Here is a 15,370-nt window from a genome sequence, read left to right as displayed (position 1 = left end):
GTCCCATTCTGTGACTGGTGGCCGTAAAAGGGGTTTAAGTTGAATTAAACCTCTCATAAATCTACTGATAAGGGGTTGCGCCGATATCGGGGCATCCCCTACTCCTTTGGGGTAAGCTGAGATAGCACTCAGGTGTACCCTTACCGACAAAGTCTGGAGACCAGAGTCTGAAAGGTGCCAGAGATAGTCTAATAAAGAAGACGTGGGGCAGGAAAAGGGGTCAATACTTTTCTGTGTGCACCACGTGGTGAATCTCTTCCACTTGCAACAATAGGATTTTCGTGTGGAAGGCTTTCGTGAAGCTACAAGCACTTGAGATACATTAGTTGAAAGATTGAACAGTTGCAGGATCAAGCTTTCAACATCCATGATGTGAGGGATAGGGTTGGAAGGTTGGGATGGTGCAACCTGTCCTGATCCTGAGTTATGAGAGTGGGTGCTGTGCCCATGCGAATTGGTTCTCTGATCAAGAAGTTGAGAAGTATGGGAAACCATACTTGTCGAGGTCAGTACAGAGCTATAAGTATCATTGACCTTTTGTCCTGTTGAAGCTTCACTAGAGTTTTGGTTATTAGCGGTATCGGGGGGATACGCATATAAAAGACCTGAGTTCCAGGGGCGAGCAAAGGCGTCCTTGGTTAACTGGTTTCTCTGTTTGTGCAGGGAACAGAATCTGTCCACTTTGTGATTCAGCTCGGATGCAAAGAGGTCCATTGTTGGCTGACCCCAACGTCGCTACTAAAGGATCTAGGGACCACTCGTGGGGCTGGAACTGACGACTGAGGCGGTCTGCAACTACGTTGTGTATGCCTACCAGATAAGTGGCCCAAAGAAACATAGAATGTGTCAGGCCCAGTCCCAAATTTGCACAGCTTCTTGGCAAAGGTGATAAGAACCCGTACCTCCTTGTTTGTTCAGGTACCACATGGCAACTGTATTGTCTGTTCGTATTAGAACAGTCTTGTGTGAAAGGCAGTCCTTGAATGCATAGAGAGCATAACGTATAGCTCAAAGCTCTAGGAAGTTGATTTGAAAGGATACTTCGAGACTCGTTCAAGTACCTTGAGTTTGAAGATTGTTGATATGCGCTCCCCAACCTAAGGTGGATGCATCTGTAGTCAAGGTTACTTGAGGAATTGGTTGCTGGAAAGTTAGGCAAGTGAGCAAATTGTTCGTGTTTGTCCACCAGAGGAGGGATGAACGCAACTGGTGGGTTATCCGAATTGGAGATGATAGTGGTTGAATGGCTTGGAGCCACTGTGACCTCAATGTTCAGTTTGTTATTCTCATGGCTAATCTGGCCATAGGAGTGACATGGACTGTGAAAGTCTTGTGGCATAACAGAGTAAGGAACTGATGGGCTGTAGCCATTTGCTTTGCATGTAGAGATTTCGCTAACTTGGAGAGCGTGTTTGAGCGATCTTTTGGTAGAAATGCTTTTGACATGATGGTGTTCAATTCTGCTCCTATGAATTGTAGAAGATAAGATGGTAGGAGGTGGGATTTCTGGTAGTTGATAAGAAATCCCAGCGAGTGAAGCAGATTGATTGTGAGTTGAGAGAGCTGAGAGCTCCTTGTTTTGATTGGCTTTTGATGAGCCAGTCATCCAGATAAGGAAAAAAGTTTCCTTATCTCCTTGCATAAGTGGGCCGCTGCCACCTCAAGGCACTTTGTGAATACTCGGGGTGCCGAGGCAAGTCCAAATGGCAGAACCCGGTATTGAATTTGACGACGACCCACCAGGAAGTGCAGAAACTTGCGATGAGGAGGGAATATTGGAATGTGAGCATACGCGTCTTGAAGATCCAGAGAACAGAGCAAATCTCCTGCTTGAAGAAGGGGAAGCATGGTGCCTAGGGACGCCATCCTGAATTTTTCTTTCCGTAGAAATTTGTTGAGATTTCAGAGGTCTAAGATGGGACGTAGTCCTCCTGTTTTCTTTGGAATGAGAAAATAGCAGGAGTAGAATCCTCTGCCCTGCTGAGTTCGGGAAACTGGTTCCACGGCCCTGGGCTCTCAGAAGGGTGGATAATTCTGTTTGAAGAAGAGTGGAATGATCTTTGTGTACCCAAAGAGGCCTTGGTGGAGAGTCTTTGGGCACTGTGAGAAAATCCAGATGGTAACCTTGTGTTATAATGGATAGAATCCATTGATCTGTGGTGCTGGCTGACCAGTTGGGCAGAAAATAGGAATCCCAGCCTCCGACTGGCAAGTTTGGGCTCGGGTTTCTGGAGAGGCTGCTGTTCCCTGGGATCTCTTCAAAAACCAGATGCCTGGCCTGCCTGAGGGGAAGGCTGAGGCTTGGATAGTTTTATTTGTCTAAATTGACACCTTTGTGATGGTCTTGATGTTCTACCACGAGAAGCGGGTGGATAATATCTGCGTGGTCTGTAGAAAGCTCTTCTCGTATCCTTTCTGGAAGTCCGCCTTGCAGAAGATGGAGTTTCTGCAGGTATCATGGAGAGTTGGCATAAAATTTCGCTGTGATCTTTTAGTTAAGCAACTGCCACTTGGACTTATCACCAAATAGGTTTTCATCTGTGCAAGGCAGATCCGCCAACTTTTCTTGGACCTCAGGCCTGAGGTCAGACGCTTTGAGCCATGCCCATCTCCGGGCACTGATTCCAGTTGCTGCCATTCAGGATGAAGTCTCAAATGAATCATAGGCTGCTCAGACTTCATGTTCTCCAGCCTCTAGACCCTTGTAAATAATAGAGCTGAAGGAGTCTTGATGATCTTGTCCTCTCGCACTGAGGACAAATCTCCCAGGGCTACTGCCCAGGAGGGAAGGGTTAGTGATTCGATTATTAGAAATGTAGATAGCAGGGTGGCTGGTGGACGTGAGGACCGCCTGGTAACTTGCCTGCCTGGTGCAAAGGTGGCAGACCTCACGCATCACCTAGATAGGATAATAGACAGTGCTGGGGAGGAGCAGGTTGTCGTGGTATATGTGGGCACCAACGACATAGGAAAATGTGGGAGAGAGGTTCTGGAAGCCAAATTTAGGATTTTAGGTAGGAAGCTGAAATCCAGAACCTCCAGGGTGGCATTCTTTGAAATGCTTCCTGTTCCACGTGCAGGTCCCCAGAGGCAGGCAGAGCTCCAGAGTTTCAATGCGTGGATGAGACGATGGTGCAGGGAAGAGGGATTCAGCTTTGTAAGGAACTGGGGAAACTTTTGGGGAAAGGGGAGACTTTTCCGAAAGGATGGGCTCCACCTTAACCAGAGTGGAACCAAGCTGCTGGCATTAACTTTCAAAAAGGAGATAGAGCAGCTTTTAAACTAGAACAAGGGGGAAAGCCGACAGTCACTCAGCAGTGCATGGTTAGGAGAAATGTATCCTTGAAGGATACTAATGAAACAGGAGAGTTAGGGCATCCCAACAGAGAGGTTCCATTAAATGCAAACATAGTTCATATACCTATATGTAAAAAAATCACCAAAGCTAATGATTTCCGAATTATCCCAAACAACTGAAAAGCAGGTTGTTAAAACAAGCAAAAAACACACTTTGAAATGTCTGTATGCCAATGCCAGAAGTCTAAGTAGTAAGATGGGAGAGTTAGAGTGTATAGCAGCAAATGATGAGATTGACATAATTGGCATCACAGAGACTTGGTGGAAGGAGGATAACCAATGGGATAGTGCTATATCAGGGTACAAATTATATCGCAATGATAGGGAGGATCAACTTGGTGGGGGTGTGGCACTTTATGTCCGGGAGGGTATAGAGTCCAACAGGATAAAGATCATACAAGAGACTAAATGCTCAGTAGAATCTATATGGGTTGAAATCCCATGTGCGTTGGGTAAGAGTATAGTGATAGGAGTATACTACCGTCCACCTGGACAAAATGGTCAGACAGATGATGAAATGCTAAGAGAAATCAGGGAAGCAAACCAATTTGGCAGTGCAATAATAATGGGAGATTTCAATTACCCCAACAAAAAGTGCAGAATAGAAATTTAGTCCAAACCACGATGATTCTTCAAAAGCTCTACAGAGCAAGAAAACTTTTATTCATTTGCAAGCGGCAACTCCACTGACTTATAATAGCAACAGCTTAGAACGCGTCCCCCGACACGGTCCCGTGTTTCGCCTAGGGCTGCATCGGGAGGGAGCAATAATTTTCACAATACACTGTAAATAAACATATGCGGGTTAGGACATAAAACAGCAAAATGCCGACAAATTGTCCAGTACAAATATTACATAGAATTCAACACATACCTGAATGCAAAACAATTTCAAAATTAGCAGGGAGCGCGTCCATCTTAGATGCAGACAGGCATTTAAACCTCCCGGAGTTGGCGCGAAACTCAGGTTGACAGGTCACACGGTCATTCGGGGCCAATCAAATTAGTCCCCGTTCCTGAGGCGCAACTAGCAGTGCAGACAGCAAATAATCAAAGTGGCCCTACAGATTTTAAGTGAATAGATGCCACTCTAGTTCCCGGTTAAGACCTTTGGGAGCAACTGTGTCAAGTTGAAAAATCCATCGCTGTTCTATCCGTCCTAGCTGCTCATTGTAGTTGCCGCCCCGAGGGGAACGGGGGACCACCTCAATGATACAGAAGAACAAATCAGAGATGGTATGTGCCTGTTGGACCCAATGTGTAACTAAGGGTTCATTCTCACGGGTATTGCGAATATTTGAGCAATGCTCAATCATACGAGTTTTTGCCATTCTAGAAGTTTTTCCCACATATACCAGGGGACAAGGGCAAGTGATCGTATATATCACTCCTTTTGAGGTACAGTCTGAGGATGCCCGGAGGGGAAAGATTTGCTGTGTAATGGGATGTGTGAAGGACGTGCAAGACCCTGTATGTTGACACATGGTACAGTGACCGCAGGGCTGGTGTATGGCCAAGGAAGGGGAAACCCCCAATTGCAAATATAAATCCGCATGAATGAGTTTAGGGTTGATAAGGCTGCTGCTCTCTGGGGCATTTCAAAAACCAGATGTAGTGGCAGTTTGTGGTGGTGGTTGAGCCCTTGCAGGCCTTTGCCTAGGCTGTTGGCGTTGAGGTAGGCGAGCTGTTCTGGGCCTACTTGCTGGGGGGTAATACCTGCGTGGACGGTAGTAAGGCTGTCTAGTATCACGCCTTGGAAGCTTTCTTGTGGAAGGCTGAGTATCCTGTGGTAGTGAGGATAACTGCTTTAGTGTTTCTGTGTGGTCCTTTATGGTTGCCACAGCTTCCTTTACTTTTTCCCCAAAAAGGTTATCCCCTAAGCAAGGAAGATCAGCTAGATGTTCTTGTACCTCTGGGCATAGATCAGAGGCCTTGAGCCATGCCCACCTCCTTGCAGCTATACCAGATGCAGAAAGTCTTGCCGCAGTCTCGAAACAGTCATAGGTGGCTCTTACCTCATGTTTCCCTGATTCGAGGCCTTTGTGAATGATATTGTGTAATGGTTCCTGATACTGTTCGGGGAGAGAGAGAGACATGTCTTGAACCTGCTTCCAAAGGTTCCTTTGGTACTGGTTCATATATAACTGGTAAGATGATATTTTAGACACCAGCATAGAACCTTGAAATATTTTTCGTCCTAGGTTGTCTAGAAACCTACTCTCCTTTCCAGGTGGTATAGAGGAATGGGATTTCAGTCGCTTCGCCTTCTTTTGGGCGGATTCGACGACAACTGATTGGTGAGGCAACTGTGTTTTCTGAAACCCTGGAATAGGTTGCACCAAGTAAGTTGCCTCTGCTCTCTTATTCACCGCCGACACTGATCCTGGGTGCTCCCAAATTCTGTATTGCAGTTCCTGGAAAACTTCATGGACAGGGACTGCCAACATTTCCTTAGTAGGATCCACGAACTGCAGAACCTCCAATGTTTTTTTGTCTTGCATCCATCTCTGTTTGTATTGAAAAGGGGATGGTTTCAGCCATATCTTTCATGAAATTTGTGAAGGAGAGGTCCTCAGGAGGTGACTTCCTGTGGTCATCTGGTGGAGATGGTTCTGAAAAGATTTCTTCATCCGAAGAATATTCAGAACTGGTGTCCACAGGCACCTCTCGTGGAGTGTGGTGAGTGAGTGGCTCCTTAGGCCTTGATGGCAGAAGAGGAGAACGAGGCCTTGGAGGTCTTGGTATGCCAGATGGACCTGGAACGGGTTCCTCTGGTACTTTATTGGACAGAATATCCAGGAGTGTGTCCAATTTTGAGATGACTGGATGTAGCATCGAGACATCCTCCTTGGGCATCGGTGTAGGCACCGGTGGCACCGGTGAGGGTACCAGAGTAGGCATCAGGACCGGTTCCCGTGGCATCGGCGGTATCGATGGCGCTGGATCACTCGGGGTTGGAATCGGCATCGATGGAGGTGTCGATGGCTGAGGCGGAATCGCATCGCGCAGAGCCTGTTGCACCGCTTGACGTATAAACGTGTCAAGATCCACTCTTATAGCTGGTGATATCAGAGCAGCTATGGAGGGAGGCGGTGTTGGCGATGCCGATACCTCCTCAGAGCCCTGAGGAGGTACGGAGCCCGTCACCGATATCGGTGGGGATCGCCCTGGATCACTAGGCCTCGAAGCCTCCGCCCCCGTCCGGGGTTTCTTTGCGGGTGAGGCCGTACCTGACGATGGGTCCCCGGTCATCGGTGCTAGGCGTCTTCGATGCCGGTGGCGATGTTTCTCTTTTTGTTTTTCGCTGCCCGAAGTCGATGTCTTCGATGACACTGAAGGAGATGGTGTTGAGGCATCTCCCGCTTCCGGACGAGTCTTTTTCAGAAGAGCTTGACGGACTGATCCCGTTGGCGAGGACTGCCCTGAAGTTGAGGCCCTTGGAAGCAACTGTATATTAAACAGTTGTTCCATTTTTTCGGCCCTGAGACGACAGCCCTTCGAAGTCATTTCTCCACAGGATTTACAAGTTTGAATATTGTGGTCTTTGCCTAGGCAAAGAACACATTCAAAATGCGGATCGGTGATAGACATCGTCCGCGTACAGTTTGGGCATTTTTTAAAACCCGAGGCCATTCCACCGGACAGCCGTCGACGGCGATGGCCTAAAAATATCGGTCCCGGCCGGAAACCGAAAAACGGAAAAAGTTACCGCTGGTGATAACTGAGGGAAACCCCTGCGATGAGCGTAATTTTTTTCTGAAAAAACGAACTTTTTTAACTAGGTGAAAATCACCTCAGGACTCCTATAAACCGCGATGCTAACTGCTTTGCGGAAAAAAGAAGACTGAAGGGAGACCCCTGTGGCAGGGAATATCATGGCATGCTGGGCATGCTCAGTAGGCACTCCGGTGCCATTCAAAAGTTTCATGGAAACTTTTAAAGAAGTTTTTCCGTACATAGGGCTCCATTACCGATGTCACCCATATGTGAGGACTAGCATCCTGCTTGTCCTGGGATAACCCTCTAACACTAGGAAGCAGAGATCAGAGATGGAATGGCCGCTGTGGGACCAATGGGATACCAGGGGCTCGTCCATTCTAAGTGACCGGATATTTGAGCAGTGTTCTATTATCCTCGTTTTAACCAGGAACACTGAGTCGGAGGGCGCAGAGATGGATCTTCACTCTTGATACTGTCTCCCCCCCCAAAGGACTTAATAAAGACATTGAGTAGAATCTTTTTAAATCCGCTGATTAATTTGGTTGAAATGGATCTCGCGTCAGGAAGGGGATTTCTACCATATGTGGTGGACGTGCCCGGCTATTATTTCTTTATGGTCTCAGGCAGAGACGTGGCTACGACAGGTTTTACAGGAGGATATACACCTTAACCCGAAGGAGATGCTGTTGAACATCCCTGATGAGCAACGCTCTGGAGCTTCTACTACGATTGTGCGGGCGCTGGCCTATGCTGTGCGAGGGGAAATTGCCAAGCAGTGGAAACTGGGAAAAGCCCCTGATTTCTTGGAGGTATTACTGAGATTGAAATGGGTCTACCACATGGAATATTTGACAGCCTTAAGCAAAGACAAAATGACAAAATTTCTTAACATTTGGCGACCCTATATGCAATGGTCTACCTCTCATAACAGCTGAATCATACCGCTCTGAGGGCTGGGGGGAGGGGGGGGTGGTGGGGATTAAAATTCATATAGAATTCTGTGAGATTCCTGTTAAGAATTTAGACGAGTTGGCAGTTTATATGTGTTCTATTGTATTCTGTATTCTTTCAACCAGTGGCATGACATATTTCAACAAGTTGTACAAGTTTATTGTTGATTGTATTCTGCTGTTTTTACTGCTTGAACTAATAAACAGATAATTACAAAAAAGAAATGGATCTCGCGAGAGGCTCAGCTTTTCGCGCCTTTTTCTGTTTAAATGGCTGTCATTTTTGAGGGCGCTTGCGCTCCAGTGATTACTGCTACAGGTATGTGGTTCTATGTTGCAATGTTTATCGTAGCCAAGCTGTTCCACTTATGTACGTATATTGTATTGCAGATTATAACTGTTACCTGGGTCCCTCCCGATGCAGCAGTCGCGAAACACAGGACCATGTCGGGGGACTTTAAGAAATCACTGTTATTATTGGAGTTGCCAATAGAACGAATTTGATATTGCATTCTCTGAAATAAACAGACTTTTTGAAAGCTTCAGTGGAAGTGAGATTTGTCCTGCACCAGTGTGTTTGGGTAATTGAAATCTCCCATTATTATTGCACTGCCAAATTGGTTAGCTTCCCTGATTTCTCTAAGCATTTCATCATCTGTCTGACCATTTTGTCCAGTGAAAATCTTTTGTATTTTTTCAATGCAATAAAATCAAAACCTATCTCCAATGAATCCTTATATGAGTCGCTGTTCAAAAGATTAAAAGAAAGTGGCCAACATAATGGACATGGAACCATGTTTTCAAGAGACCACTGCTGCAGGATAATGCCTTGGTTTGCGAAATGTCCCCACAGACATTCTTCACAGTATGTGCTTGTTCTTTGACCAATTTCTTGTGATCTTTTGAACAGCAACTCACAAGAGGATTCAGAAATAAGTTTTGATTTTACTGCTTTGAAAAAAAAATGCAAAAGCATTTCACTGGTACATGTATATTGGTAACATGGACTCTTTGTGCCTATGATTATACACACAGTGGGCTGAAGCTGAAGTTCTTCTACTTCAGACACTGATATGAAGGCACTTTGATACATTAAGTAGTTTTGTTTTTTAGTTTTGTGTTTAGTCCTTGAGTTGATATTCAACAGGATGGTCCTTTATATACTATGAAGAAATACTGCAAAATGGATTAAAATTAGATAGTATGAATCATCGTAATAGACTGTGATATGGCACTGATATATTTGGACTGCTTACCTATTACTGGTGTTAGAAAACTGAATGCTATCAACTTTGTCCTATATGGAAAAAAAATAAAAGGTTAGATTTACTAAAACTGAAAAACAAATTCATGAAATATTGCTGTAGTAATATTAAGCAATACTTACAGTATGGAATTCTAACTCTGATATCTTCACGGGCTGACCCGATCCAAAATAATAAACCCTTATGATGTGATCTGTGCTTCCAGTTGCCAAAAACATTCCACCTTAGAGAAGTACAAATAGGGAAATGTCACAAAACTTTGTCCAGTGCAGGATGTAAGTCTTTCAAAGAAACAAATAAAACCTAGGGTTTTTAAATGTAATATTAATTTAGTTTACACAACTTGTGTCCAACAGCATGTGTCAACAAAATAAGGTTGCCAAATACAAAATACTTTCTTTAGGGATCTGTAACAAGAATAAACTTATTACAAGTCCCTCTCTTACCATAATAAACAATTTAATTTATTTTTCTTCTATTTATTTATTTATTTTTGGGGGGTTTTTTGTATACCGATCTTCTTGCATTGGATACAAATCAAATCGGTTTACACTGAAACAATTAAACTTGCCTGAGCGCATTACATAGAACGAAGAACATATAAGAACATTAAAATAACATGGAAATTGAAGTATTCATCTTATACAGATGCCTTGCAAAAAGCCATTGAAATTAACATTAAAAGTTAACTAACAGATGAATGCATCGAATGAAATTGGGCTAGAGTGCAAGGGGAGGACAGGCAGAGGGAGGACGCGGGGATGAAGGAAAGGGGAAACAGAGGATCCAAAAATTGGTGGATTTAAAAGGAGGATTAGAGGGTGGATTTATACCATAAAAAATAAATCATAGTTGCCAAGGGAAGTAGTCTGTGAGCAATCAGGGAAACGCTAGGCTGAATAGCCAAGTTTTCAGTTTTTTCTTGAAGGAATGTTGGCAGGGGTCTTGTCTGAGGTCTGGTAGGAGTGTGTTCCAATGAGAAGACCTGCAGTGGAAAGAGCCCTATTCCTTAGCGGGGTTTTGGCTTGAGGGACAAAAAGGGTGCCTTGGTAAGCTTTTCTAATCGGTCTCGTTGATTTGTTGGTGCGCAGCTGATAGGTAAGATCAATTGGAGCTAAGTTGTTTAAGGATTTGTGCATGATGGTCAGGACTTTGTAGAGAACTCTGTATTTGATCGGAAGCCAGTGGAGTTTGTAGAGGATGGGCGTGATGTGGTCTCTCTTATTAGTGTTAGTCAAGATCCTGGCCGCCGAGTTCTGTAACATCTGTAAAGGCTTAATGGTGGTAGCTGGTAGACCGAGCAGCAAAGAGTTACAGTAGTCAACTTTGGTAAGGATGATTGATTGTAGAACAAGGCGGAAATCGTGTGAGTGCAATAGGGTTTTAGCTTTTTCAGAACTTGTAATTTGAAAAAGCACTCTTTAGTCGTGTTATTTACAAATCTTTTGAGGTTCAGTTGATTGTCCAGAAGCACGCCTAGATCTCTTACGTAGGACGTGTTTTTAAGGTTGTCCAGGATAGTTGAAGGGAGATTGGGGAGAGAGTTGATGTCTTTTTGTGTTTGACCAGTTATAAGGGAGGATGTCTCTCTAGGAATGAAGTTGTCTTCCTGGGAGATGATGAGGTATTCAGTCTTGTCCTTGTTGATGACTAAATTAAGTTTGGTGAGGAGAGAGCTGATTTCCTGAAAACAATTTTCCCAGAAGATTAAAGATTTTTGTAGGGACTTCCTAATTGGGATGAGAATTTGTACATCATCCGTGTATACAAGATGTTTGATTTTCAGCTTAGATAGGAGGAAGTAGAGAGGTAGAAGATAAATGTTGAAGAGGGTTGGGGAGAGGGAGGAACCTTGCGGGACTCCCAGGTTCCAGCTGATTGGCTGTGATTCTTTGTTATTGATTTTGACCTTGAATGATCTGTTGCTGAGAAATGAACGGAACCAGTCGAGGGCAGTGCCTGAGATACCAATGTCAGCTAGTCGGTCAAGAAGGATTGAATGGTTGACCGTATCAAAGGCCGCAGAGAGGTCGAGGAGAATGAGTAGGTGAGGTTGTCTTTTTTCCGAGCTCAGGAAAATGGAGTCCATTCTACATCACAATGCTGGCTCTGGACCCTTTCTCAAGTTACAGACCATAAAATTTTGCCAGCTCAATTAAGGGAATAGCCAGTACCAAACACTCTTTTGAATGAATAAACCCAACACTGTAAAACAGATCAAAGAGGCTAGCCTTACCAAAAATTATAGATGGCACAGTGAAGAAAAAACACTGACTCTTCTGTTTTATTTTTCTATTACTGGAGGGAAGCTGTTTACAAATAAGAAAGTATATCACAGGGCCACCACATGATTTAGACATTTCCTTTATGAAAAATACTTGAAAATCTTTCTGCTCATGTGCAGAATTTCCCACATGCCAGACTACAACTGCCACACTTCCTAAATCAAACTATACAGGTAGAAGAAGTGGGAGGGAGTATGTGACTGAATGTTCCATCTTAAGAGAACATTTGCTACAGAAAAGCAATGTCATTTTCTCTGAAGACAAGCAAGACCCCATACAAATGGGATCCCCTAAGAGGTATCATTAAAAAAGAAGAAAACCAGAACAGAATTTGCCAACAGGTGAAACATGCTTTTGCTGGGCTAAACCCTTTTTTCATTGCCCTCCCCCTCCCCAAAACAAAGGAAGACAACAAAGAAAATAAATAAATAAATAAATAAAACTGTGTCCAAGGAAAGATAGAACTGAGTTCTAACTCTCACAAAGCCCATGGACAACAGACAGACCACACCTAACAACCTGATGGGAGGCCTCTAACAGTGTTGACAGGATAACAGTAGATATTCTTGATCTACTGTTTCTAACTTTTGATTGCTGTAGATTAATTTATATTTATTTTAGTTGATTTGGGTGATGTGTCTATGGGGGTGGGTTGGATATTATTGAAATGTGTATAATGCTGATATTTGATTTAATTTTTCTGTTTCAGATAGTATTGTATATTGTTTTTATTGCATTTTTTAATCTTTACTAATTTGTAGATCTGATAAAATGCTTTACTGTAAATTGACTAGGGTACTTTTCTGATGGGACGAGTAAATCTTACAAACAAACAAAAAAAAATACATAGCAAAGTTGCTTACCTTTAAGACGTTCTCCAAGGACAGCAGGATGTCAATCCTCACATGTGGGTGATATCATCCGATGAAGCCCAGCCGAAAACTCTTATATCAAAGTTTCTAGAACTTTGAATGTGCCTCACTGAGCATGCCCAGTTTGCCACTATATCACATATGCAGGCAAGGGCCCCTGCAGTTTTGTCCCTTAGAATTATAAGGAGAAGCCACCTACAAGGGGAGGCGAGCAAGTTTCCTTACGACTGACAAAATGCTGTCTTCGGAGGACACTTGTTACAGATAAGTAACTCTGCTTTTTCTGACAACCTGGCTGGCAGTGCTCACATTTAAGGAATCTCTAGTTATAGACTGTCCCAAATGAAAAAAGGGGAATGAGTACCAACAGGCACAAAGTAGTATTTGTTTACTGGTGTACTGTTGGAAAAGATGAGGCAGCCGGAATATCACAGCAGGATAGATGTGGAAGGAGTTGGGATTATACTGGGAATAAGTTTTTTTTAAGACAGATGTATGTAGGCAGAATCTTGTCATCCTTCCTTGTCCATGCAGTAATGAGCTGCAAATGTGTAAAGAGAGCTCCATGTTGCAGCCTTACAAATCTCAGCAATTGGAACTGAACGGTAGTGCGCTACTGAGGGTTGACATTGCTTTTATTAAGTGCGCCTTTACTCGACCCTGGAGAGGAAGGTCCGCTTTTTCATAGCAGAAATCTATACAATCTGCTAGCCAGTTGGAGAATGTTTGCTTGCCCACTGCCTTACCCGGTTTGTTTTTGTCAAAAGAAACAAAGAGATGGGTTGATTTTCTACGGAGTGCAGTCCGGTCTAGGTAATATACAAGTGCACATTTACAGTCTAAAGTGTGCAAAGCCCTCTCACCTTGGTGAGAGTGAGGTCTTGGGAAGAATGTGGTCAAGACTATGGACTGATTCAAGTGGAAATCCGTAATCACCTTGCGAAGGAATTTTGGGTGAGTACGTAGGACCACTTGGTCATGTAGGAACCTTGTATAGGGTGAGTATGTGACAAGTGCTTGTAACTCACTAACTCTTCAAGCAGATGTAACAGCTACTAAGAAGAGAAATTTCCATGTAAGAAATTTAATATCACAGGAATCTATAGGCTCAAAGGGCGAACGCATGAGCCTTGCTAGTACTACATTAAGGTCCCATTCTGTGACTGGTGGCCGTAAAAGGGGATTTAAGCGGAAATTAAACCTCTCATAAATCTACTGACAAGGGGTTGCGCCGATATCGGGACATCCCCTACTCCTTTGTGGTAAGCTGAGATGGCACTCAGATGTACCCTGACGTAGTCTGGAGACCAGAGTCTGAAAGGTGCCAGAGATAGTCTAATAAAGATGATGTGGGGCAGGAAAAAGGGTCTATACTTTTCTGCGTACACCACATGGTGAATCTTTTCCACTTACAATGATAGGATTTTCATGTGGAAGGGTTTCGTGAAGCCACAAGCACTTTAGAAACATTAACTGAAATATTGAGTGGTTGCAGGATCAAACTTTCAACATCCAGGTTGTGAGGGATAGGGTTGGAAGGTTGGGATGGCGCAACCTGCCCTGATCCTGAGTTATGAGAGTTGGTGCTGAGCCCAGGCGAATTGGTTCCCTGATCGAGAGGTCTAGAAGTATGGGAAACCACACCTGTCAAGGCCAATACGGGGCTATGAGTATCATTGACCCTTTGTCCTGTTGTAGCTTTACTAGAGTTTTGGTTATTAATGGTATAGGGGATATGCGTATAGAAGACCTGAGTTCCAGGAATGAGCAAAGGCGTCCTTGGCTAACTGGTTTCTCTGTTTGTGCAGGGAGCAGAATCTGTCCTCTTTGTGATTCAGTTCAGATGCAAAGAGGTTCATCGTTGGCTGACCCCAACGTTGGAATATCCTGGTCGCTACTAAAGGATCCAGGGACCACTCGTGGGGTTGGAACTGACGACTGAGGCGATCTGCAACTACGTTGTGTATGCCTGCTAGATAAGTGGCCCGGAGAAACATGGAATATGACAGGGCCCAGTCCCAAATTTGTGCGGCTTCTTGGCAAAGGAGATAAGAGCCCGTACCCCCTTGTTTGTTCAGGTACCACATGGCAACTGTGTTGTCTGTTTGTATGAGAACAGTCTTGTGCAATAGGCAGTCCTTGAACGCTTAGAGAGGATAACGTACAGCTAGCAGCTCTAGGAAGTTGATTTGAAATGTTGCTTCGAGTTTTATCCAAGTACCTTGAGTCTGAAGACTTTCTATATGTGCTCCCCAACCCAAAGTGGATGCATCTGTAGTTAAGGTTACTTGTGGAACTGGTTGCTGGAAAGGTAGGCCTGTGAGCAAGTTGTTCGTGTTCGCCCACCAGAGGAGAGATGAACGTAACTGGTGGGTTATTTGAATTGGAGATGACAGTCGTTGAATGGCTTGGAGTCATTGAGATCTCAATGTCCATTGCGTTAATCTCATGGCTAATCTGGCCATAGGAGTGACGGACTGTGGAAGCCATGTGACCGAGCAGAGTTAGGAACTGATGGGCTGTCGCTGTTTTCTTGGTACGCAGAGATTTCGCTAATCTGGAGTGTGTCTCTGCGCGGTCTTTTGGGAGGAAGGCTTTCGATACTGTGGTGTTCAATTCTGTTCCAATGAACTGTAGAAGGCAAGATGGTATGAGGTGGGATTTTTGGTAGTTGATTAGAAATCCCAACGAGTGAAGCAGATTGATTGTGTGCTTGAGAGAGTGGAGAGCTCCTTGCCTTGATTGGCTCTTGATGAGCCAGTCGTCTAGATAAGGAAAAACATGTATGCTTTCTTTTCGTAGATGGGCCGCTGCTACTGCTAAGCACTTTCTGAATACTCGGGATGTGGAGGCAAGTCCAAATGGCAGTACCGGATATTGAAAGTGTTGATGACCCACCAGGAAGCACAAGAACTTGCGAT

At 44.2% G+C, this 15,370-nt stretch overlaps 1 protein-coding gene across 2 annotated transcripts in view; it reads right to left on the bottom strand.

The window, feature by feature from the left end:
* PHIP (pleckstrin homology domain interacting protein) overlaps positions 1–15,370 on the bottom strand; it is a 944,985-nt gene that overhangs the window by 753,791 nt on the left and 175,824 nt on the right. For both annotated transcript variants that reach the window (XM_029595577.1, XM_029595576.1), the window contains exons 10-11: positions 9,415–9,515; positions 9,284–9,324 (exon numbers count right to left, since the gene is read on the bottom strand). In XM_029595577.1, the coding sequence (XP_029451437.1) occupies positions 9,284–9,324; positions 9,415–9,515 (142 nt within the window). The remainder of the gene's footprint in view (positions 1–9,283; positions 9,325–9,414; positions 9,516–15,370) is intronic.

This window comes from Rhinatrema bivittatum, chromosome 3, assembly GCF_901001135.1.
Source record: "Rhinatrema bivittatum chromosome 3, aRhiBiv1.1, whole genome shotgun sequence".
NCBI lineage: Eukaryota > Metazoa > Chordata > Amphibia > Gymnophiona > Rhinatrematidae > Rhinatrema > Rhinatrema bivittatum.
The sequence above is the reverse complement of the archived record's forward strand: the minus strand, read 5'-3'. Positions and strand labels throughout refer to the sequence as shown.